The 25,394-nt window shown below is 58.7% G+C and overlaps 1 protein-coding gene across 2 annotated transcripts in view; it reads left to right on the top strand.

Annotated features, from left to right (window-relative positions):
* Nucleotides 1–4,249: 4,249 nt before the first annotated feature.
* AGAP1 (ArfGAP with GTPase domain, ankyrin repeat and PH domain 1) overlaps nucleotides 4,250–25,394 on the top strand; it is a 335,462-nt gene continuing 314,317 nt past the window's right edge. For both annotated transcript variants that reach the window (XM_087819495.1, XM_087819494.1), the window contains exon 1: nucleotides 4,250–4,445. In XM_087819495.1, coding sequence (XP_087675621.1) covers nucleotides 4,283–4,445 — 163 coding nt within the window. In that variant the 5' untranslated portion in view covers nucleotides 4,250–4,282. The remainder of the gene's footprint in view (nucleotides 4,446–25,394) is intronic.

The raw sequence follows: 25,394 nt of genomic DNA, 5'->3' as shown, positions 1-25,394 counted from the left end.
TTCTAAGTCATTGCTTGGTTTTCACAGGATCTGGGAGACGATTATATAATTTCAGAAACGTCTGTAAACTCCTCATTTGCGTCTGATTTCTCAGTGTCTAATGTGTTCATCAGCCGGAGCTCTGTGTATAAAACCAGCTTGTTCATCAGGTCACAGAATGTGTGTAAGCAAATCCATCTTCCATTTCATGAGAGAAAAATTCATACGCTTGGAATTATCATGCCTTTTGCACCCGAGACACAGAGGAAATGATTTACACGATCGTGTGTCTGTATAAACAGCCACTCAGAAAAAAAACAACAACTGCAGCCCAAGGTTGGTGCGTGAATTTCAGGTGCACGTTCACAGCCCCAGGTGCCAACGTGTCCCCGTGTTTTCCTGGTGCCCGGGGAAGGTGGCTTGAGGAGGTTGCCGGGAGCATCAGGCTTCTCTGCCTTTTACCTTCACTTGGAAAAAAGGGAAAATAACAGCAGCTGGCTCGGTGGAAACATTCTAGGGCAACAGTTGCTGCGTGGCTATTCCTATCCGGCGAGGGTGCGGCCGTAGCCACCAAGCAGTGGAATTTCGGCACCGGGCGGGGCCCGCACCACCCTCTGCGCTGGGCCCCCTGACACCCCCAGCCTGGTGGGTGTGTGACCACGTCGAGCCCCACCCCTGTGCGGGTCCAGACCTTGGTAGCTTTCACAGGCTCAGTTCCTCTCCTGGGTCTCTTTCTACCAAATAGCGAAGGTCGGGTACCCTGCTTCACCTGCGGGCCTCGGTTTTCTCTTCAGTGCCCAAAAGGACTCCAAGGTCTCTATCACAGTGTCAGTTCTGGGACACCCTGAGGCTGCAGCCTTCTAGCTGCTTCTCTCCGGCATAAGCCTCAGGAGCTGGGACCCTGGCCTGGAAGCAGGCGGGACTCAGTGGAGCTGAGCTTCACTCTGATGTGCCATGAAAGGGCCTTGCCTGGTCCAGCAGCCCCACTCCTGGGCGTAGTTCATTAACGTGTTACAGGCAGAATAACGCCCCCTACCCTCCAAAGATGCCGGTGTCCTAGTGCCCGGAACCTGTGGACGTGTTAGCCTTACGTGGCAAAGAGGAAGTAAGGGTGCTGATGGAATTAAGCTTACTGATCAGATGACTCTGAAATGGAGACATTATCCTGGATTTTCCGGGTGGGATTAATATGATCACAAGGGTTCTGAAAAGTGGGCGAAGGGGGCAAAGGAGGGGGTCAGAGCGATGTGATGTGAGAAGATCTCAACTCACCTTTGCTGGTTGTGGAATAAGAGGAGGAGGGAGGCCCCAAGCCAAGGAGTGCAGGCGGCCCCAAGAAGCTGGAAAGTGGCCTGCGCGGAGCTAACCCGCAGGAATGCGTAGCTGCCTTGAGTCTCACCTGGTGAGATGGCGTCAGACGTCTGGCCCACAGAACTAGAGGGTAATGCATTTGTGTTCTTTAAGCCACTAAATTTGTGGCAGGGGTAGTAAGCTAATAGTGCCATCCTGGAAGACCAGTCACGGCCATCAGATAAGGCTGTCTGGAGATAACAAGCGGAACCAACGTGGGAGCTGGACGCTTTCTCATTCAGGGTACATGCTTGGTTAGCGATAAGTCAAGAAGCAAAGACGTTGCACACACGTCCTCTCAGACCCACACCCCGATGACACTCATGCATTTTCAAAGGGTTCAGGGACCCCCTGTCTATTAGTCCTGTTTCTGTGGAACAAATTAACCGAGAGTAGAGTTGCTTACAACAGCAATCATTTACTATCTCTCATCTATTTCCATGAGTCAGGAATTCAGCCAAGGCACAGAGAGAACAGGTTGTCTCACTCCAGTGTGTCTGGAGCTTCAGCTGGGGAGCTGGAGTCTCCTGAAGGATCTTTTATTCGCCTGCAGCCTGTCCGTGTGGCTTGGGCTTCCTCACAACATGGCGGTCAAGAGAGTCTTGGTAGGCGTGTGAGAAAGAGCTTGGGACTTGTTGGGTTTAAATGGCCTGGGGCAGCCAAGGACGGTGAGGAGGCAGTTCCATATGAATTTGTTATTGGGGGTGCAGTCTGGGCTGGAGATGTAAATTTGAGGTTCATTAGCCTGTATACGGTATTCAAAGCTAAAAGGAGGGTTCCCCGAATACGGAAAAGAGAAGTGACGCAAGGATGAGCCCCCAGGGGCTTTCCATATTTAGAGGTTAGGGAAGTAAGAAGGACCACAAAGGGGGACTGGGAAGCCAGGAAAGTAGTAGAAAAGCCTGGAGAGCGCGTTACCCCAGCAGCCAAGACAAGGGGTTCCAAGGTGGTGGAGTGATCAGTCACCGCTGATAGGTTAAGGGAAGGAGGCCACACACAGGCATCTCAGTGATTAGATACTTTTGATCAGTGTAAAACCGACCAAGGGATGAACTTGGCCTAACGGTGTGAGGACCCTGCTGGGACCTGGGAATGGAGAACACACAGGGCCCAGAATGCCAAAGAAGTCCCCACATTTGTCTGGGGAATTGTGAGCCCAGAGGCTGTAATGCAACCAGGCCGGATACCCAAGTGCCTAAGCCATAAGCAGGCTGCCGGCGGACAGGGTGAGCCTCAGCTGGCTTTACTGGGGGCGCGGAGCTGCTGTTTCCAAACCATGGGTGGAGGCCGGGGTCGGCCTGTGCGCACAAACCAGGCCCCCCGGGGCCTCAAACCCGTGGGCAAGCCCTCAGCCTGGAGCTGCTGCTGCCCTGCGCTCGGCTCCGCGGGGTGCTCGGGGGCTGCCGTACAGGGGGTGGGGGGGCGGACAAGCAAGGGGCTGGGGACCCACGGAGCAGACAGGCTGCAGCTTGAGATCCGTATCATTCACACCTATGTGTGTGCGCGCCCGTGTGTGTGTGCGCGCCCGTGTGTGTGCGTGTGTGTGCGCGCCCGTGTGTGTGTGCGCCCATGTGTGTGTGTGTGTGTGCGCCCATGTGTGTGTGTGTGCACGCCCGTGTGTGTGCGTGTGTGTGTGCGCGCCCGTGTGTGTGTGTGCGCCCGTGTGTGTGTGTGTGTGTGTGTGTGTGTGTGTGTGTGTGTGTACTGAAAAGGGTGCCTGCGAAGCCTCCGCGGATTTCATCGCACCCGGTTCGCAGCCCTGCCTGAACTTCGGTTCACTCGCGGAATGTGAACACCCACGGCCCCGAGGGAGCACTCATGTCACTTTCGGGAAAGACGGCCAAAAGTTAAAAATGGGGGGGGAGAGCGACAAACTGCCATCGGGGCACACTGGCGAGTCGCACAGGCTCCTCCAGACCGTCTCTTGGAAACAAACAAAAAACGCACGGGGCGGGGTCACTCAGTGCCTCCTGGGTCCGAGGCGCGGGGCCCGCGGGGCAGCGCAGGGCAGGGGCCGCAGAGAGGCTGGAGCTGGAGCCGGAGCCGGAGCCGGAGCCGGAGCCGGGCCGCGCCCCAGGTCGGCGGCAGGGCGGCCCCGCGCCCTCGGTCCCCGGGGAGCCCGGCTGCTCCTGGAGCGACCAGCGCCGCGCCCCGTCCCTGGTCCCGCGGGGCGCGGACTACAAGTCCCAGGGAGCGCAGGGGCCGGCGCGGGGCGGGGCCTGGCGCGATTCCCCGGGATCCGGCGCGCGGGGAAGCGCCGCGGAGACGCAGCGGCGGGCGGCGGGCGGCGGGCGCGCGGGCGGGGCGGAGGCGGAGGCGGGGCCGACGTGGGCCCGAGCGCTGCGTGCCAGGGAGGGGGCCGGCCCGGCAGGCGGCTGGCGGCGCTGGGAGCGGGTCCGCGGCTGGCTCGGCGCCTGAGGCTCGGTCCCGGCTCGGTCCCGGCTCGGCGGGCGGTGCGCGGTGGGCTCGGCGCGGGGGCCCGGGCGCGCGGGCGGCGCGGCACGCAGCGCGCGGACACAGCGCGGCCCGGTGCCCCGAGCGGCGCGGCCACTGCCCGGGGCCGGCCCTCGGCCCGGCGCTCGGAGCCGGCGGCCGCCTGCGCGTTAATGGCTGCTCGGCCGGGCGGCGTCTAGGTGGAAGCGGCCGCGGCTCAGCAGGCGCCCAGCAGCCTCCCCGGGCCGGCCGCCCGCCCGCCGCGGCGCGCTCCATGGGGGCCCGCTGACCCGGGCGCCGGGGCCGCTCGCTCGCCGGCCGCGCGTCCCGGCCATGAACTGAGCCCCGGGCCGGCCCCGCGGCTGTCCCGCGCGCTCCTTTCTTCTCGCGCCTCCTCCGCCCGCCCGCCCGCCGCCGGCGGGCCCGGCTCCCCGGGGGCTGCGGCGCCCCGGGCTCGGGGCCCCGGGGCGCGGGGCGGCGGCGGCGGGGGGCGCGCGGCTCCGGGCGCGGCGCCTGCACCATGAACTACCAGCAGCAGCTGGCCAACTCGGCTGCCATCCGGGCCGAGATCCAGCGCTTCGAGTCGGTCCATCCCAACATCTACTCCATCTACGAGCTGCTGGAGCGCGTGGAGGAGCCGGTGCTGCAGAATCAGATCCGGGAGCACGTCATCGCCATCGAAGGTGAGCGCCGGGCCGTCGCGGGGCGCCCGGGGAGCGCGGGGGGCGGGCGCCCGGGCGCGCGAGTGTGCGCACCGCCCGGCGGGCTCGCGGCTGCCCCGCGGGGAGAGCCTGCGGCGCCCCCTGCCCTGGAGGCCTGGCGGGGGCCGGGGGCTGGGGGCCGGGCCAGGCGACCGGAGCCCTGCCCGGGAAGGTGGGCACTGGAGTGTCTTGCGAGAAAGTGGCTGGACGGAGTCGCGTCCTGGGTCCCCCTGTTGACCCGGCCTGCCGGTGCCCGGGGGTGGCCGGAGGGGCTGGCACCACGGAACCCGCGACAGGTTACCAGTCAGGGCCGAGCATCTGGCTGGACGCGGTGGGCGTGTTTTGAGAAGTCCCGCTGGGGGGGCTGAGGCTCTGGCCGGCGTGTTTAGCCGGGGCAGGGCCGCCCCCCGTGTGTGTTTGCTCCATTCAGGGGCACAGTGGAGGCAGCGGAGCTGAGCCCTGGCAGGGAGTCAGCCCCGGCTGCAGGCGGTGTTGGGTCCGGGTCCACCTGCCCCGTGCCTCCATGGACTGCTTTCTCTCAAAGTCCTGGATGGGAATTAGAAGGACCCCACCAGGAGGGCAGGGGGTCCCTCAGCCTGGAAGGCAGCCCCGCTGCCTGCATGTGAGGCCAGGCTGGGGTCCTGCAGGAAAGGTGAGGCGGGCGCCGCTCCTGGGCTTGTGCCATCTTTGGATTACCGGTGGCCCTTACGACTCGGCGTCGGGGCTTCCGGATTGCCTCCTTGCTTTATCCATTTGGTCCTGCCAGGATTCCCGTGGGAGTCCCCGTGGGATGTAAACAGAGTGTGGGGTTATACCCCATCCACGTTGGTCAGCGCCAGCCTTCCCCTCTCACCCCTGTGGGCCAGTGTTGGTGAAAGGCCTGCAGGGTGGGCTGTCCATAGACAGAACTGTCCTAACCAGAGGCCAGTAGGGACGCTGTTGAGGGAGGCCTGGCAGGAGTGTGTCCGGGAGCCTGGCTGAGGCTGTCACTCCATCTCCCCGTGAGCGGCATTGGCCGCAGGAGGCCTTTGCTTTGGCACCATGCCGTCTGCATGTCTAACCCCCAAGTGCCCCGGCTGGACACCTGGCCAGGTGGGTGGAGAAGATGAATGGTGTGGGGCTGATCCTCTTGGCGTTTGGCAGCTCTGTGGGCCTGTACAGGGGCTGGGCCATATCCATGGGGGACTTGCTGATTTCCCCTGGAGGACCTGAGCCGGTGCGCCAGTCTCCTGTGGGGTCTGGCTCTCGGCGCCCCTGGCTGCCCTCTTGGCAGTTTCAGATGCTTCCCGATTCCTTGAGAGGCCGTGGGACCTGCCCAGGTTGCTGATGGTTGGGGGGGGTAGGTGCAGAAGTGTCCCTCTGGGGCCCGAACTCTGTTCTGTTGCTGTCAGAGTGATGGGGCCACGTGCCTGTGTCACTTGTCTCTCTGCAGCTCTCTCGCAGCATCCACAGGAGTCTGATGAAACACTTTGAAAGCCGGTGCCAAGCGCTGAACGCACCTGGCCGGGAGCACCACGTGGCGGAGCATGGCCCTCCGCTGAGCGTGATTCATGCCCCCTAGTTTTCCTTTCCCATTCTTGAAGCCCAGCTCCAGGGTCGAGAGCGCTTCCCGCAGAGCAATTGGGCTCCCGAGAAAGAGGGTGTGGGTTGGTTTTTCTCTTTTATAAAAACACTGTGTGGTTCCTGGATGGTGGTTTTCGGTCGCCCGGTGTCCGCCTTTGTGATGTGAGACTAGTTCCCTTCTCGGCCGCATCCTTGCCATTTTTAATAAGGCTCGGAATTGGCCGAGCCCTCCTTGGGACTTTGACGGCCTTATTATTTTTCTGTTAGGAAGAGGAACGTCCGTGTTGTGTCAGAGCTGTTGTTAACTTAATGGGGCTTAAGGATCATTCAGATGTGCTTTGGATTATTGTCAACAATGACACCACCTTTCACGCGGATAGGACTTTAGCAAAAACAACTCTTGCATTCCCGGTCTCACGGGAGGTGGCCCGAGGGAATGTGGGCCAGCTTTGTGATGGCCAGTTTGTGGAAGATGGAGATTCAGGGAGGGAGAGTGACCTCCTGAACATTGGACTGGGGTCATTCACAGTTCGGTGTGAACCAAAAGGTCATTTGGGTAGAGAGCCCCCATCAGCAGCCTCCCAAAGCACCCCACACCGTGGGCCCCTTATAAGGAAGTGCGGGTTCACATGGGGGTCCACCTGTGCCAGCTGTAAGACACGGCTGTGTTTATGATTATGTTTGCATTCTTGATGTTTTGGAAATTGAGAAGAGACTCAGTTGTGGCAGGACAGCTTTTTTTATTGATTGATTGGTTTTAGAGGGAAAGAGAGGAAGGGAGAGAGAAACATCAATTTGTTGTTCCACATACAAAATCAGTAAAAATAAAATAAAAATAGCTTGTCCCACCAAACAGAGAAAACTGCATGTTAGAGGCTGTCCAGCGAGGCTTCCCCGCCTCTGTGCACACACAGCATTGGAGTCCCACCTGCAGAATTCCGTGACTAGCACGCCGTGAGCGCGTGTGTGTCCGTGACCGATTCTTGCATGCGCCCTGACTCGGCATTGAACCTGCGTCCTCGGTGTACTGGGACGATGCCCTGACCAACTGAGCGACTCAGCCAGGGGAGGACAGCATTTCTTTTTTTCGTATGAAAAGAGAACTGTGCAGAAACAGTTCCGTGCAGTTGTGTAGGGTGTGGGCTGTCCGCTCGCACAGTCTGAGGGGTGCCGTGGGGTCGGAGACTGCAGCTGCCTCGGGAGGAGCCCAGTGGAACCGCGGAGCGGGCACCTGGAGCATCACCGGGACTCTAAGAAACTCATGCAGACCTGCCCCTGCCTGTGAGCCTTGCGGGTTAAGATGCTATGGCTGCAAAATGTGAATCTTTCTTTTTCAATTATAGAATATAGCCAGCCATTTCCAATCAGGAACATATATGCCCATCACAGCACATAGTTAAAAGTAGCTTGTCCAGCCCTCCCTCCCTCTCCCTCTTTCCAAAATTAATAAAAATAAAATAAAAATAGTTTGTCCCACCAGAGACACCTGAGCATGTTAGAGGCTGCCCAGCGAGGCTCCCCGCCTCTGTGCGCGCACAGCGTTGGAGTCCCACCCGCGGACCGTGGTTCGCACGCCGTGAGCACGTGTCAGTGTTCTGAAGAGTGTTGCACACGTGACTTCCCGTGTTGGCTTGCTGCTCCCGCATTCGGCTGTGCCATGCTTTCTTTAAAATTTCCCCTTCTCTGGCAGCCTCGGGGGTTGTTGCCGTGGGAATGGGGAGTGGCCTTGTCCGAGCGAAGGATGCTTGGCTGATGCCCGTTTCACGGTGATCCTAAGTGGGCCGGGGCGGAACATCTCTGTAATCAGATGGGCTGGATCTTACGTACGGTCGTCAGCAGAGCTCATGAGGCTTCCCAAGTGAAAGTGGGGCTGAGATCCTGTGTGTAGCCATGGGGAATGGGATTTTGTTCTCAGTCTTATTTGAATACATTACCTAGCCGCCTGCCCCCTAAATCTGTTTTTTCCCGTATCTTTATTTCAGGCTTTGAGAGATCTGTGTCCCCCACCCTCCCTGGGTCTGTGGAGTTGGAGGAAGCATTGCTGATGGTTTTCAGATTTACCTGATCAGATTTCTGGGGTGCCCGCGGGGGTGTGGCATGCTGTGAAACGTAGCCCCGTTGCTCGGGTGTCCTCTGTGCCCAGAAAAGAGCCTGGGAAAGCCCGTCTCGGGTGGATGGGGTCGAGGTAAATGAGTCCACTCCCTTTCTCGGTAAATAAAGCTCGGTCTTCTCGGGATAAAGTCTCTGTTATCGACTGCAAATTGTAACTCAACTCGCCAGCAGCCGAACTGAGATGCCTGTGGTAACCCGGCCAGCCCATTCAGCCAGGCTGGGCTCAGACCCCCAGCCAGTGTTCCAGGCCGCAGGTCAGCGGGGACCAAGCCCACCCCCCATCCCGGCCCCTCCAGTGCTTTGTGTGGCTTCCTCTGAGGGTGCCGAGAGCTCACGATGGCTGGTCCTTGGTGGGCAAGCTCTGCCTGGCACCCCTGGTGAGGGCCCTTGCACAGGGTGGGTGTTCCAAGGCTGGGCTCTGGGAAGAGGGAGCAGGGGGCCCCTTAATCCCAGGATACAGCCCCTTTGTCCAGCCTCTGTGCTCAGCAGAGTGCTCAGTGCTTAACCTGCACGATGTCATTTCATCCTGTGGCGGTTTTGTGACATAGACGTCACCTCTGAGCCCGGAGAGTGTAGCAGCCGACTTGCCTGAGGGACGGGCTGGGCTGCTCCCACCCAGGCCCTGGCTCTCTGGCTCCATCCGAAATGCGGCTCCTGGCTGCCCAGGGTCCCCACCAACCCTGTGTGCCGACCAGCCCATCACGTCCTGCATTCCCTTCTCCTGAGACCAGAGGGTGTGAGAATGTTGCCAATAAGCGGAAGCATCACGTTCTCTGAAAAGTTGCTGCCCGGGCAGAACTTCCATAGGAGGCTGTTCTATAGCAGGGGTGGGGATCGTCCGGCCCACGGGCCGTATATAGCCCAAGAAATCTTTAGGTCTGGCCCTGCCAAGGCAACTCACATGGGACTCAAAATTCAGTACGTCTAGGAGCTTTTTTCATAGCTAATTTTTAAGCTGATAATTTTGCATGGCCCGTGAATGATGTTACACGTATCCAAATGGCCCTTGGCAGTATCCACATGTCCTACAGAGATGCATGTGACGTGTTTGTGGCAGGTGCATGTGTTTGGGAGCAAACATCTTCCCACCGCGGGTGAACATAATTGTTCTTGGCCACTGTGGAGTGTATTTGTGATATTTCAGGTTTCATCAAACGGTGAAATTATTTAAAAATAATTCTCACTCGGCTCTGGTCGATGCCTCCAGGTTAAATCTCAGGCCTTACCGGCAGCGACTGGCCCCTTCACACCCAGGTGGCCCCTCCAGCCTGGCCGATGTCAGCGCCTTTCCCTGTCACGTCGCAGCCCCCCTTTGGCTCGTGTCCTCACGAAACTCCCGAGGAAGGACTGGGAGCCCTCTGAGGGTGGACAGTGGACATGTTCATTTTTACCCCCTTGGGATTTGCTGCGTCGTGTCTGGCGCTTGGAGGCGACACAGGAATTGTTCTGACTGGCTGACCCGCCAGAGGGGCCGCCGCTTTCTCCGGAGTCGCGTCCTTTCCTCCTCGTGGCGTAGAAACGGCGTCTGTCCAGTGGCTGCAGGAGGGCGCTGACCCCCTCGGAGCACAGGTGTTCGGGCTGCGCACCTTTGGGCCCTGGGGGGTCCGCTCGGGTGCAAACGAGATTTTCTTCAGTGCGCGGGGGAAGAAAAGACCTGCCTGCTGGGTCCAGGCAGCTTGTGCAGAGGCTGGTGTGTCTTTATGTTGCTGCAAGTGGGTTGTAGACACAGAACCAGCTTCATCCTTAGGGACGAACCAGGGCTGGACCAGGTGGCTGACCTCATGTGGTACCTTTAGTGGAACTCTGAGAGCCGAGGTTCTCCCGAGCGGTCAGCTCACGCAGAAGGCCGGGGACGCAGATGGCTGCCCGGCCCCAGGGCGTCCAGGTCTGCGAGTTTGGAGCTGAGGACGTGCGGTGCTGACCAGATCGCCGAGGGTGCTGGTGCTACTGAGGCGTTGCCGTGGGGGGTGCAGCCAGGGAACTGGGCGTCTTCTCTGGGCAGCTGCCACTTGGTCTTCCTCTTGAGGGCAGGTGGTGGCCTTCAGCGAGGTGTGCTCTCCCGGGTAAGGTCACCTGCTAGGTGGTGGCCTTCAGCGAGGTGTACTCTCCCGGGTAAGGTCACCTGCTAGGTGGTGGCCTTCAGCGAGGTGTGCTCTCGCAGGTAAGGTCACCTGCTAGGTGGTGGCCTTCAGCGAGGTGTGCTCTCCCGGGTAAGGTCACCTGCTAGGTGGTGGCCTTCAGCGAGGTGTGCTCTCGCAGGTAAGGTCACCTGCTAGGTGGTGGCCTTCAGCGAGGTGTGCTCTCCCGGGTAAGGTCACTTGCTAGGTGGTGGCCTTCAGCGAGGTGTGCTGTCCCAGGTAAGGTCACCTGCTAGGTGGTGGCCTTCAGCGAGGTGTGCTGTCCCAGGTAAGGCCGCTTGCTGGCTTTTGTAACTCAGTGGAAATTGATTGGGGCAGCTGACTGCCCTGATGTTCATCTGTTTGTGTTTCCACTTGTCCTTTCTGGGAGGGGAGCATGGGTCCATTTTCCAGGCAGGGCACTTCCGGAAGCCTGTCTGTCCCCATGACTGTTTTCAGAGATCTAGGTGCTGCTGTGGGCAGTGACTCAGTCCCCTCGTGTTCGGAGACCCTCAGCCCAGGGAGCTGCTTAGGGTCGCTCATCTTAGATAAGTGGAGGAGGGATTTCAACCCAGGGCCCAGTGGGTTCGAGCCCGTGTCCACTCTGCCTCGGCGAGGCTGAGCGTCCTGTGAGGAAGGTGGCCGTGTAGGGGCTCGACATTGTCAGGGGAACCTGGTAGGGAGGGGCCAGCTGGTGGCCCGTGTCCTTCTGGGTCCCAGTCCCTGGTCCATGGCCTTTCCGTCTGGCCTTCAGAGACTGGATTTTTAGCACCGTCTCCTGCCTGCTCAGACCGGGGTCCTCAAACCCACTGGTGATGCAGACGATGCATTTTGTTACAGCTGTTTCGGAGCTGAAACAGTGTTCAGTGTTTCCTTGAAGAAGGGGAGCCAGTGTTCCCTTGGAAAGGGGGAGCTATATGTTATTAGCATCTTAACGGGGCTGCTGGGGGCCTGAAGGAAGTGAGTCAGAGGGAGAGGCAGCCACAGCGGCTGCAGGAACCTGCGAAACAAAACCTGTGGCCCTGTTGCTCCCACCTCTGTTTTTTGTCCAAACCAGACTTTTACTTTGTTGAGACCCAAATCCCTCATTTTGCACCCTTCTTTCCTGTGTCCCCTGCAGGTCGTTTGTCTTCAGTTTGCCCGCCTGGCTCCGGCTGGTTTTAACTACTGACTTGGTCTCAGACACCCCGTGCCCTGCACCCCCGCCGCCTTCCCAGCCCCCCGGATCCCAGGAGTCTCTCTGAAGTGACTGAGTTCGGCAGAGCGGGTCGGGCTTGTTATTTTTAAAACCCAGGGTTCGGGGTTCTGATCCGGTCTCAGCTACATAATTCCTTCCCTTTTCTTCGGCACCTTTCTTTCTCCGAGAAGCAGAATGCAGTCCACAGATGTCCTCCTCTAATCTCCGTAGCATCTGTTATTTTTGTTGGGGGCAGGAGTGCGAGGCCTTGTGAGCCCAGCCTTCCGGGAGCTCCGAGGGGCCCGGGGATTTGTGGGGGGCCTGCTTTACAGCGTGGGGGGCCTGTGTGGAGTGACTTTCCCAGGACTCACCACCGATGACCCGTCCAGGGGCAGGCCTGGCCCTGTTGTCCGGGTCCAGCTCTTCTCCCCCCACCCCCGACCTCCCTGACCCACTCACTCACACGACTGAGCAGGGCCAGAAGGGGGTGTCTCGGCTGCATTGGGGGGCTGGGGAGGGAAGGGGGGTGAGTACCACCCCCTCAGAAAGGGTTGTTAATGGGCCCTTTCTGTTAGTAACCAGGTAAATAGCTTGTCTATGTTTGAGGTCGGGAGGTTTTTCCATAAAGAGCGGCCTAAATATAGGCTCGAGGGTGGGGACCAGGGCGGGAGGGGGACTGTCATCACTCCGATGTTGTTTCTTCCACTGGCCATTGGAACTCGCCACCGGCCGGAACAGGTGCCACCCTGCGCCCCCTGGGAGCAGGTCGGTGTTGCTGAACGGGGGCTCCTTCGTGGGGTGGTCTTTTCTGGGCGGCCGTGTTGGGAGTATTTGTACAGTGTTTCTACACAAGCAACCGTCTGGTCTTTAAATCTGGTCTTTAAAACGCTCGCGCCGTCTGGTTGTCATTAGCATCGTGGCTGCCTTTTTTTTTTTTTTAAGGGTGGGAAACACTTTTCATGGTTCTGGGAGAATTCCAAATAATCCCGGGCCCTGTTCACACACGATTTGTGTTTGTTCTTCGCAATGTCAGCATGGAAGAGCCTCCTGCCAGTAGGACCGTGCTGGGTCCCCGCTCGGGACGCGGCCTTGCGGAGGCTACTGTTACTGTTTCCTCCGATAACAGCCCGGAGGGAGAGCGGTGTCCTTAGGAAGTGAATCTAGTTCCAGTTCCGTGAGTTTCCGTTGATACAGACGTACTAGCCATGGGGAGGATACTTGAAGGAATTAGATTTTTTTTTTTTTTAATGAATGCCTGCAAGACCCGCCTTCATTTTCTGAAAGAGCATTTAGTTCTTCCACGGTCTCTGTGTGAGGACAGGTGCTGGCCTTCAGCAAGGTGTGGTGTCCAGGTGAGGTCACCTGCTAGGTGGTGGCCTTCAGTGAGTTGTGCGTCCCAGGTAAGGCCACTTGCTGGCTTTTGTAACACGGTAGAAATTGGGGCAGCTGACTGCCCTGATGTTCAGCTGTTTGTGTTTCCACTTGTCCTCTCTGGGAGGGGAGCATGGGTCCACTTTCCAGGCAGGGCACTTCCGGAAGCCTGTCTGTCCCCCTTGGCGGTTTTCAGGGATCTGAGTGCTGCCGTGGGCAGTGATTCAGCCTCCTGGTGCCCCGACACCGCTCCTGGTCACACCGGCTGGCCGATCTGATTGCTTTCATACAAACAAACAAACAAGGACATTGTTTCCGTTTTTCGCTCCGACGGCTATGCCCGGGTCTCTGACTTCCCACGTGTTTTTATTTGGAGTTTGGGATTGGCAGGGTTGAGGCCACATCGGTCTTCCTCATTGTTTTGATCCAGCTGGAGAGACTCAGCCAGGGGGACGCAGCCTTACTGTGTGTCCTCAGAGACCGTTGCCTTTGTTTACCCACCTGTTCTGTTGATGGGCACTTGGGCGGTTTCCTGTTTTGGGCCGGTTCACACCAGCCCACATGAATAGCACGGCCGGGGCACATTCTCATGTGTGCCTTCTGGTGCCCACATGTCCCTGTTCCTGTCGGGCGTCTGCTGGGAGCAGAGTGCCAGGGCCTCTTACCTTATCTCCTGGGCTGGATGCAGCCACCTTGAAACCACGGCATCGGGCGGGCGGCCTCTGTCCGGAGGGACCTTTCGTAGCTGGTCAAGGTCCAGCGTGTGACGCTCAGGACTGGGTTTAGCTGCTGCCTCCCTCCTAGGATTTCCATTGCTTGTTAATAAGCAAATGTTTAAGTGGCTAAAGCATTTCCGGCGCTGTCTCAGATGTTAGGTTTTAAAGTTTTGCATTGTCTGCAAACCTTAGTTGAGTAGTTCCAGCGCCCCAAGTAGAGCTGGGTGAGTGACATCATCGCCAGGAGGCACGCCCCTGTAAACGTGGAGGGTGCCATCCTGCTGGGACTGACCGGCCCCCTCCCCCTCCTGGCCCCTCGGCACTCAGCTGGGGTCCTCTTTCTGGCTGAACCCAGACTGCCCTGGCCCCTCGCCCCACAGCGGCCTTGGGATCTGGGTTGGCATTGGAACCGAAACTCATTTGGTACTTTTGGCCTAAGCTGTTCCATGGTCTTAGTAGTTACATGTTAGCGCTATTCCGCTTCTGTTGTTTGTAGTAATTATGCAAAGACACAAAAGAAAAAAAAGGAAGAGCTCAGTGTTGCCAACTCTGCTATTCTCAAGGGGCTGTTTTCTTTGTGTCCCCCCCCCCCCCCCCCCGCACATCCTGGGAACTGCCCTCCCTGCCCCCACAAAGGCCGCACTCACCACAGAGGCCAAATCCACTAACTGAGGCCAGGACACAGGGACGCAGATCCAGGGCTGTGCCCCTGTGTGAACTTCTCCCAGTCGTTTCACAAATGCAAATATTTATTTTGAGGGATGGGAGCGGGAGGGCCGTGTTTATCTTCACTTTGTTTAGTGTGGGAAGTAGCTAACGTGAGAATCAATGGGCAAGATGGTATCAGGCGCCTACAGTGGGCCGAGCGCCGAGTTTGAGTCCTGCGGATGGGCAGGTGTGTGGAAGCTGAGCCCTTCTCCCCGACCTGAAGGCCGCAGCAGTGCAGACAGCCAGGCAGAGTGCAGGGGGGGCAGGGGGAGTGGGCTAGCTGCACGGGAGCTGGGGAGAAATCAGGCCGCGGACGGGCTCTCCAGGGCCCTGGGCAATGGGAATGGGGCACCCAGGCTGAACCTCTCTAGTCTGCAGGCGGCTGGTGAGGGGGTGGGGCAGGTTGATGGAGAAGAGCCTCATGAGCCCCAGAGAGCAGGCCGAGAGCTCCCTTCCTGGGCAGTTGGGAGCTATTGATTATGGATTTTCGTTTGGGGAGGGGAGCGCTATGACGCTCAGTGGTTGCCATGAAGGGTAGGAATGTGATGGGGCTGGGGGCTGCGGTTGTGGGGACTGGCAGGCTGGGTTCAAGCCAGAGCTCTTGTGAGGGCCAGTGGGGGCCTGGGCAGGGGAGTGGGGAGGCAGAGACGGGCCCCAAAAGATGTACCCAGAGGTGCACCTAAGGTTGCCTGTGAGTCTCAGGGTGGAGGGAGCAGGGGTGAGGACTGAGGTGTGAGCCTGGGAACACAGGACTGGGGGGCACCTTGGAGGTTTCCATCCCTAGATGCCCCAGGGTCTGGGTGGGAGGGAGGCGTTCAGCCATGCAGGGCGGGTACACAGGATTCGTAGAGGGGGCCCTGTCCCTGCGGGATGAGCTCGAATGTGTAGGTTCAGGAGTCACCCCGTCTGTCACACAGGCCGAGAGGCAGCATTGGGACGTATTGCAGCCCCGGTCTCCTCCGCAGGTTCTTTCACAGGTGCCTGAGGTGTACGTCCATCCTGGGAGTTGGTCAGCGCGCGCCTCTCTCCAGGAGCCGAATCGGTCCCCAGGGGATGGAGGGGCACATAGGACTAAGCTCCTGCTCACAGACTCTGGGCTGGAGTGGCCCTGAGGTCCTGCCTATCTAGCCAGGTGGTCTCCCGGCTGACTCTGCCTTTGCCAGAACAATGCAGAGGACACTCCCCGTGATGCCTGATGGATGGATCCGTCCGTATCTGCACATCTAAACCTACATTTATAGCTGTGCTACCTGCTTGTCTACCTGGCAGGTGTGTGCATTTCTCACCCAGTGGGTTTAATCCGTGGGCTGGTAGAGCAGGTGCCAGACCACGGAGGTGGCCAGGCCTCAGGCCGTGTAGGACAGGGCAGGCGCACGCTGTGGGCCAGGTGCGGGGCCCTGGGAGAGTGGAGGCCGTGCCATGAAGAAAATTAGGGGCTCCGGGAGGAAGCCCTGTTCGAGCCTGAGAGGACGGAAGCTGATGACATGTGGGGGTCACTGACAGGCACTGCCGCATCTTGCCTCTGCAGGAGGCCTTGGAAAACTCAACTCTGCCCAAGAAGCCCCACTGTCTCCACACCAAAAAGTTAGTTTCCTGTTTTCACTAAGATAATTTCACTTCTTCCCAGGTAGCTCAGCCTGTACTTGGTCTTTCTGGTCATCTTATTTGGGGGAATAAAACAGTGACATATGTATCCCCTTCTGCCCACAGTCTAAGTCCAGAGCGCCCCCCCCCCAACTCCCAAGGCCCCAGCCGCTGTCCCCGACCTCCCCGCTCACCAGGACAGTCCTGAGAGGCGCTTGGATCTTGGACAGCGGGTCTCTGCTTCTCTCTGGCCTTCGAGGCTTCGCCCAGACCCAGCTGGTCTGGATGTTAGGCGTGTGCCTCCCCACCTGTGGACTTCGATCCCTTCTGGGTCATTCCACCGAAAGGGGTGTCTCACCGTCTGGGGTCTGGGACGAGACGTTTTGCTGCTAAAAGAGATGAAATTTGGTTATAGCTCGAGGAGGACCTCTTTTCCTCAACATTTTGTGATAACGTCAAACAGAGAAGAGTGGAAAGAATGTTTAGAGCGGACTCTTGCAGGCCGGTGCCTCGGTTCTCCGCTGGTTAAACTCCACCCTCCCAGAAGACAGTGTTGCCGGCATCTCTCTAGAACGCAGTTTCCACGGCTGGTCCGGTTTTGTCTTGGAATCTGAAGGATCCCTGGAAACGGCGCCAGTCGGCGTTGTGGCCTCAGATTCTGGGGGCAGTGCTGGCACAGCGGGCAGGGTGCTCGTTAGGTGTGGTCCGAGTGCGAGGCGTCTCCTGCAGGGGAAGTGGGTTAACTTGCGCTTCGGAGGACAGCTCTGCCGTGTGGATCTGGATGCAGCTCAGACGTAGGCGCAAAGGGAGACTCTGGAATTCCCTGGCCGAGTGTGTGTGTGTGTGTCTGCGTGTGTGTATTTGTGCCTGTGTGTGTGTGTGTGTGTGTTTGTGTGAGCACAGCCGCTCTTGAACCCTCGGTGGTTTTGGGGTTGAGTGGCACAAAGTCCTCTGTGTCCCGGGACTTAGGTTTTAGGAGTAGCTGGTCTGTTGACATGGAATCAGACATTTTCCTTGTTGGAACATGTTACACCAGGACCGCTTCCTGGAAGCAGAGTGACGTCATGGGGGATCGCAGCCTTGATGACTGTGTGGCCTGTAGGGGACAGTCACCCGTAGCCTGGGGCATCGTCTGAGACAGGCTCTTGCGTCAGCGACTTGCCATGGAACCCTCGGGAAATGCTTGTGTCCCTTTGGGCTTCCGTTTCAGAGGCTAGAATCCACAGGGTTAAACTTTGACCTCAGAGTTCCTCCTATCTCCAAAGTGGCTGCCACGGCCCCAGCCATTGCTCCTCAGTCCCTGAACTGACCTGGTCCGGTCGAGGTGGGGCTGGGAGGGTGGGAAGGTGAGAGGCTTTGGTCAGAAGAGGCCAGATTGCCCCAGGGCTGTGTGTTGAATTGTTTTACCCACAGTTCTCATTCCCCAACCAACAGAGTAAAATGCCACTTAGTAGAGTAATATCCAAAAACGGGAAGGAAATGTGTGTGTGCGCGCATGTGCAATCCACATTGTCTGTGGACCTCAGGTAACGTGCACACATGTCAAAGGCCTCGTGACGCCTGAGTGGGCAGGGTCTTAGGAGGAACCAGTGTCTCTGCAGTGTCCTGTCCCCAGACGTAGGGAGAGACAGTACCTGGAACCGTCTGGAACCTGGAGGGGGCATGTCATTGTCCCTGTCGCGTGCGCAGTAAGTGTGGCAGGGTGACTGAGGTCTGCTGGAAGGCCTTGAGGCCGACCCTGGGAGCCGGGGTCAGCTGTCAGTCACGAGTTTTAGGGGGGAGCCTCCAGAATGGAGTCACCGCCAGGCTGAACCGGGAGCTGAATAACTGTGGCTGTTATCTCTGCAGTGTTAATTACAGCGTGAATTACAGAACTCGCGAGGCCCCAGTTCCTGTTTCCCAGACTGGGCCTAAATGGGCCAGCGATGACCTCACAGTGGGCTGAGAGTGCCCTGCCTCTTCCTCGTCTGACCCCTGCCAGCCTCCCACATCCTGCCCAGAGCTGCCCCTGCCCACACGGCCTTGGGGGGGACTGAGTCAGCAGATTCCTCCTCAGCATCATCTCCCGAAGCCTTCGCCGCAGCCCCGTGCGGCTGTCCGCGTGTCACGGGCATCTCTGGACACGCCAGGTCACGCTGGCTGGTGAACTCCCCGCTTTCTCCTGGACTTCAGGCCGGCTCGGCTCGCAGCTCCCACCCAGATTTCCATTCGAAGGAGCCAGTGGGTCTCAGATCTCCGGCTGGAGCCGAGCTTTTCATTTCCATTTTGTCATAACCGCCTTTTCAAAGTCCAAGCAGGCTTTTAGGTGAGGGGAATTTATGTCAAAATATATTTCGGTTGTCACCTCTGTAAGTGCAACTAGAGGTCGAGTTTCTGAAAGGTTGGTGCCTGGGAGTGTCCTGCCTTTTCTCCCACACTCTCACTTTCTCACCACTACCAGTCCGTCCCCGGCCCCCTCCCCCCGCAAAGTGGAGAAAGCTTAACTTTTGAACCTGTCACCTGCTGATGAGATAGGGATTCTTTCGTTTCAGTCGGTGAGTTTATAAAGGATGCGGGGGCCTCGCAAGTGCACTGTCAGGAGGAAGGGCTTTTCAGACGACTCGCCTGTCCATTTCTGTGGATAGTTTCAACCACAGGCAACCGAAATTCTCCTTATGGCTTGACTGTCTCCATGTAGTAAAGGCCTCTCGTTCCTGAGTTTTATCTTAGACACCACTTCCCCGGGGACCAGGGATGCGTGCCTTGGCCACCACACCTAGCTGTGTTGCTGGAGAATTGAGGGGGTGGAATTTCTCCGTTACTAGTGGGAGTGGGGTTCTTGCGATATCTTAAGAAAAAGAATTTTCTAAGACTTGCTCGGGAGGATGAATGATTTTTATTTGCGTCGATTATGCCCTTCAGTTTGCAAAGTCCCATGTCCCTTAAACCAGTCCTGGGGAAGGTGCCACGGGGGCTCCAGCAGAGCCAAAAGCAAAGCCAGTGTCCAGAGTTTCCGTCCCATGGTGGAGCTGAGTCCATGGAGCATCTGGCTAATCACCGTCATTGAGTTCATTGTGTGGGTCCCTCAGGGCCTTGAGCCACATGGACACATGCAGGGGAGTGTGCCCCCTGCAACACGAGTCCTAAGAGAGCAAGAGAGCGAACTCCCTTTGTTCAGGTTTTTAAAATATGAAATCTTCCCGTGCTTGCAGTGGCCACACCTATTCTGGCCAGTGACCTGCTCCCAGGTGTGACCGACAAGTAATTACCTTCCTACAGCTCACCCAGACCTTACTGGGCAGGTGTCTGAATTACACCTTCCCTTTACTCCTTTCCAGTTACTAATTAATAACCAGGTTATTACAACGGAATCAATTGGACTCCCTGTTCATCCCCCCTTCCTTCCTTCCTCCCTCCCTCCCTCCCTTCCCCATCCTTCCCCCATCCCTCCCTTCATCCCTCCCCCCTCTCAAAACCATAAGGCCATTTATAATTACGTGTGTGTGTGTGTGTGTGTGTGTGTGTGTGTGTGTGTGCCGCCCGGGCATGGCTTGTTAGTGGGGGTGGGATGGAGACACGCCTAGACCACCTCGGTTGGGGCTTTCACCTTCTAGTGCCGGAGGGCAGAGTCTCCACCCCGCCGCAAACACACGTTGGCTCCCACGAGCCCCGCCGGGGATTCTGTGGGAAGGCTGCACGCAGCACTAATTGCCGTGAACTTTTCTGGAAACTTGTGTGGGGAAGATCCATTTCCCATGGTTACTGTTACCTTGGCTCTTGTTACATAACTGCTGTTAGCTTCCGGCACAGGGCTTGTCAAGCTCCGTCCGGTCTCTAAGCACACACTCGGCCTAAACCGAGATGGCTACAATGTTGCCTGTTGGGGGCTTTCTGGACAGAACAAGGGACTTTTGATCAGGAATTTCTCTCTCTGTTTGAAAATGTGGTGTCTCTGAGAACATCCTTGATTGGGAGCCGTCCGTCAAAAGCTGTGTCCACATGAGCAGGGCCACCCAGCCTGGAAGCCACTGCAGGGAGCCCAGCCTTGACTCGAGGGTATTTTTTTTCATTGCTTTTCAGAGAGAGTGGAAGGGAGACACACACACACACACACACACCGGCACCTGGATTGGTTGCCTCCCGCAATGCCCTGACCGGGGATGGAGATTTAGCCTGCAACTGTGGTGCGTGCTCTTGGCTGGAATCGAACCCGGGACCCTTCAGCCTGCAGGCTGACGCTCTAACCACTGAGCCACACCAGCTAGGGCAGTGACCCTTTTTATTCTCTGCAAAGAGGGGAAGACAGGAGGGGCGGCCAGGGGACGGAATGGACAGAGCATCTCAGCAACCCCGCCGCCTGCTCACGGAGCTCAGTGGAGGCCGTTTCTTGCTCTTTTCTCCGCCTGCACCACGGTCTCAGCAGAGTCCTGCCTTCGTTCCTGATGCGGAGGAAGCTGGAGCAGCCTTTAGCTGATGTCCTGTCTCCCTGAAGCCCCCGGGCAGCCAGGACACACGCGGCTCGCCCACTCTTTGGGGCCAGATCCTTGGGGCGGGCTCCCTCCTGGTGTCCTCCTGCTTTCGTTGGGGACTGTTTCGCGATCACGCGGCGGGGGATTTTTATGCCGAGCTGCTGTACCTGGAGGGCCCAGTGAAGCACTGTTTGGGATCCGTCACCGGGTCGGAAGATGGCCAGTTACCGGGGTCCTGCGTGCCGGGCCCAGGCTGCGTGCCCACCGGCCGAGGAGCCCTGCGCCCGCCTCCCTGCAGCGGGCTGTCTCGGTTTTAGTGCTGACTTCCTTTTTAGGAAGAGAGGACAGAAGCAGCTACTTACAGACGCCGCGCACGGTGGGGACAGACAGGGAGGGGCCGTGTGAGGCGTGCGGGGTGCCGGGTGGGGCGCGCTGGCAGGGGGTCCTGGCCAGCCATGGACGGGGCCACAGCTCCGCTCCAGCAGCCAGGCAGGCGCGGGTTTGCCTGTAAATGACGCCGTTGCCTGGAGGCATCTCTGACAGCTGCTCCTGCTCCGGCTTCCAGAAATTTCTATTACACATTTCATGACCACCCTCCTCTTTTATTCCCTTTTCCTTGACAAAATCATAATAGTGCCAACTGTTTATTGAATGTGTACGTCTGTGGGGCCCCATGTTAAGGTCTTAACTTGCTTTGTGTCATTTCATCCTGGTCACCGCAGGATGCGGGAGGTGGAAGCGCCGCGTCACAGGTCAGGAGCTGAGGGCTAGTTTAAAGGCTCACCCGGCCCGGCCCAGGCTGTGGCTGAGCCAGGGTGCAGACTCCGTGATTCTGAGTGAAGGGAGGGGCCGGTTTTGCCCCCAGAGGACGTTCAGGGGTGTCTGGAGAAACTTGTGTTTGTCACCCTTTGGGGAGGGAGGTGTCAGTGGCATCTGGTGAGAGGGGACCGGGGATGCAGCTGACCGGTGCAGCCCTGCACAGGCTCGGCCGCGCCCCCCTGACCCACAGTGCGGAGTCCGGGGCCGCAAAGCTTCCTCTGGCCCACGCTTCCTTTCCAGTGGGACCGGCGGCGCTGCCTGAGGCCTGTGCACCTGCGCGCTCCCTGGGACCAAGTCCTTGGCAAGGAGGGAGGCCCGTCCCCGGGTGTGAGCCAGGCCCTGGGTAAGCCTCAGTCAGCGCCTTCTCCCCGACGTTTTCCAGGAAACGCTCCCCAGTGGGGATGCGACTTTCCCTCCATCGCTCCCCCGGTCGTTGAACAGGTGGATTCTGCCCAGCTCTGTGACCAACCGCCGGGCTGCCGGCAGTGCTGGGGTCACCCTGACAGCCGCTTTGATAATTGACCTCCGCTCGGCTCAGGGACTTACTCACTGGTCCTGTGGCCAGGAGCCCACCTCCTGGAAGCTTTTCTGTGCACATCTTTCTGAGGGTGCCACTCTCTGGAGAGTTCCCTTGCATCCTGGGGGGGAGGGGGGCATTTGCTGGGCTGTCCTGCCCCTGAGTCAGGACCAGTCAACAGGGTGGGGAGGAAGCCCCTGTAATTTCCCCCACTCAAGTGCTCAGTCTCAGTGAGCACCCAGAAGTGTTCACGGTGGGGTCACTGAGAGGACGGTCCACGTCCACGTCACGGTCACTTCCTGCCCAGAGGCCGCATCCGCACAGTGCTGGGAGCCGACTTTTACCTTGGTTGGAAGTTGGGTGTCAGTTTTCTTACTTTTGGGGGAAGTACCAAGGATGGAGATGCTGGCTTTGTTGACATGGGCACAGGAAAATCAGCAGGCGCGGCCCCAGTCCTGCCTCGCTCTCCCTGTGGGCGAGCCCTGTGCCTGCCGCTGCACAGGGACCTCTGAACCCGGCTCCTGCCTTGGCTCAGCGGCTCCTGTGTCCCTTGAGGGCCACAAGCTTTTCTTTCGTACCGCCCAGAGAACCTGCCCTGTGCCTCCGTCTCTAGGAAATGTAGATTCGTGAGTGAAAATGCTCCTTTTGAGCGCTCTGGGTGCTAGCGGAACGGTGCACCATTAGAAAGAGTGAGGGGTTCCTGGCTGGCCGACCCCTCTGCTGAGTGGTGAGTTCTGGGGTGCAGCACCGTGTGGAGCTGGGCACCCCTGGATCTGCTCAGGTCATTCCACATCAGGTGCGGTCACTTCTCTTCCAGTCTGGTTCACAGTTTTATTGGGCCTGTTTATACATTTCCAGCTCCGACTAGTGGCTCTACTAGTTTTTTTTTTGGTACCAAATAAAGATTTGAGATCCTGAAGTGTGAACATATATCTTGTGTCCCCCATCCCCCATGTTCACGCGGCTGCTGGTGTGTGAGGCACGGCCTTCCTGGCTACACGTGCACACAGGTGTGCTCTCGTCCTGTTCCCAGACCTGCCTGTGGCCTCTAGACCATGATTCTCAAATGCCCACCTGCCTCAGGGTCACCTGGGCTGGGTGTGAGGACAGGTGCCAGCCCTGCCCCAGAGGCTCTGAGTCAGGAGTCATAGCCTGATGGTCCCAGGTGCTGCCACCGAGACCTGGTTCCCACTTCGGGAGCCGCTGCTCCAGGGTCTCCCAGACCCAGTGTCCTGACGTGAGGAGCGGGGAGTGAACAGAAGTCCTGGGATGCGTCACCTCCTGTGGGCACGTTCCTGGTGGGACCACAGCCGCGTACCTGAGGGGCTCCAGCAGCTGGGGGGTGGTCAGGGGTTGGGGGCATTTGCTGGGCTGTCCTGCCCCTGAGTCTGGACCAGTCAATAGGCCTTTCTCAGTTACAAACTGGAAGCCCAACAGCACACACCCTCCCACGTTAATCCTTGGGAACTGTTGGCTCTTCTGGTGCGTAACGATTTTATAGCTTTTCAGGTTTTAGCAGTGGGACGGCCCCTTGGATCTGTCGAGGGGTCTCACGATGGGCTGCGCAGGCCGAGCGCATCCCCGCCTCTTCGGCGCCTGTGCGTGTGTGTGTGTGTGTGTGTGTGTGTGTGTGTGTGTAACAAATGTGTACGTGCATTCACATGATGAAGCACAGTGGCCCTCACGGCGTCCCCGGGTGTGCCGGCCTCCCGTGCATCTGTACTCAGATGTCCCCGATGCTGACGGAGTGATTCATGTGCGACAGCTTGGCTGACCCATAAATAAATTCCAAAACAAATCTGCTGGGGCCCTGCCCAGCCTCAGAGCCTCTGATGGCTCCGCAGGGCTGTCAGGATGAAGTTGACATTCCTGGCCTCGCCCTGAGCCTTTTAGAACAAGTCGTGGGGTAAATAAAGATACGAGCACGAGCTGCTGCATTTTGTGCCCGGCTGGGGGTGGGGGAGGGATGCCCTGTGATGGGCCTGCCTGGTCCTGCCCTCCCGAGGGCACCTTCCCAGCAGCTAGTTCCTGGGGGCCACCTGCTCTCCTGATGGCCTGAGTCCTGCCTCCCTTAACCCTACTAGTACCTACTGATATCAGTTCAAGTGTCACTCTCCCTGGAGGCCAATCAGCTGGCTCCTGACGGCAGTGCCAGGCGTGTGGCCTGTGCATTGTGTCTAATTGTGGCGTCACCCATCTCTCCCCAGCATGGGCTCGGAGCGCCCAGGGGCTGTAGCTGTGGGACCACACCCAGTGCTCCGTGGACTGTGTGTCCCAACAAGGACCACGTCGGGTGTGTGAGGCACGCTCGAGGACTCCTGGGAAGAGGCTCTGGGCGGTGCCGTGATCCCTCAGCGAGGCCGTGCGCCCAGGACGGTGCAGGCGCTGTGGCTACCATTTTGGAAATTACCTTCAGAATTTAGGGCACACAGAACATTGTCCTCCTAATTGTTGGTGATCTTTGCCATCGAACAGTCAGAATCTGCCTCCCGTTTGAGTCGGGAGGATGGTGAATCGGTCTGTTTGGGTCCTTGGTTGAAGACATCAGAATCCCATTCTGGGTTATGCAGGTCGACACGGAATTTACCAGAAGGGTGTCGGGCGACTCTGAGCAGGGGAGGCTGGCCTGAGAGCCAGGCCTGGGGACGGACTGAGCCAGGACCGGTGGAGGCGTCCGGGGAGCGGGCACAAGGCGCTGTGTCTCCGGGGCGACGCGCTCCTCTCCTGCGCCACCGTTGGGTTTCCTGTTTCCAGACAGCGCCTCGCTGGCTCAGAGGCAGCCCCCCATCCACAGCCCATCAGCGTGTCCGCAGAGAGAAGGGGCTGGGCCTCAAGGCTGCTTGAGAAGCCATCTCCTGAAGCCAGGGACATGGACCCCGCACAGGGGAGGGAGCGGCGCCAGGGCCGCCCACTGGCGCCCGGGCACAGGCCGCCCTGTCCGCGCGAGACGCCCTCGTGAGTGGGGAGCGCGGTTCCCTGCACCTGCCCAAGTCCGCCGTTCCCGCGCTTCTGCATGAAGAGCCGGTTGCCCTGGCAGCAGGGGCGTGTAGCATTTGAAGGGGAGTGTGATGGACTCGCTGGCGACCTTTGACTCCGATGCTAGTCTCCCAGGCGTGCACACTGCCAGGCAGCTTCAAACATTTTGCAAACTGCTGTTTTCAAATTTAAAGGATAGAGATTGAGCCCCGCCGGTGTGGCTCTGTGGTTGAGCTTTGACCTAGGATCCAGGAGGTCACGGTTCGATTCCCGGTCAGCGCACAGGCCCGGGTTGCGGGCTCGATCCCCGGCAGGGGGCGTGCGGGAGGCAGGTGATCAGTGACTCTCATCATTGATGTTTCTCTCTCTCTCTCTCCCTCTCCCTTCCTCTCTCTGAAATCAATAAAAAGCATATTTAAAAACAAAAATAAATAAAGAATAGAAATTGAGCATTTGGGGAAGATGGGAAAATGCCAGAGGACAGCGTTGCCCGGTGAGCCTCAGTGGAAGGGAGATGCTTCGTCGAGGGGGTGTGGCTGCCGGATAGGCGAGTCGAGGGCCTCCCGGGTGCTGGGAGGAGTCGCTGGGCTGCGTGTGCCCTTGGCAGACATCCGCCCTGCGGGCTGCAGTAGAGAGATGGCTGGGCTCGCTCCTGCCCTGTGACTGCCGCTGCTCACGTACGCCGGGTGGCTTCCACAGGCACGCACTTGCCTGCCCGTCCTTCCTCCCGGGCCTCTGCCGTTGCAGCTCCTGTCTTGCTGTCCCCCCGGGGCACGTGGCACCCCATTTACAGACACACCTGGCAGTCATAGAGGCCCAGTGT

This window comes from Miniopterus natalensis, chromosome 8 (assembly GCF_054644295.1).
Source record: "Miniopterus natalensis isolate mMinNat1 chromosome 8, mMinNat1.hap1, whole genome shotgun sequence".
NCBI lineage: Eukaryota > Metazoa > Chordata > Mammalia > Chiroptera > Miniopteridae > Miniopterus > Miniopterus natalensis.
Note: the sequence above shows the minus strand (reverse complement) of the source record. Positions and strands in the feature narration are given on the sequence as shown.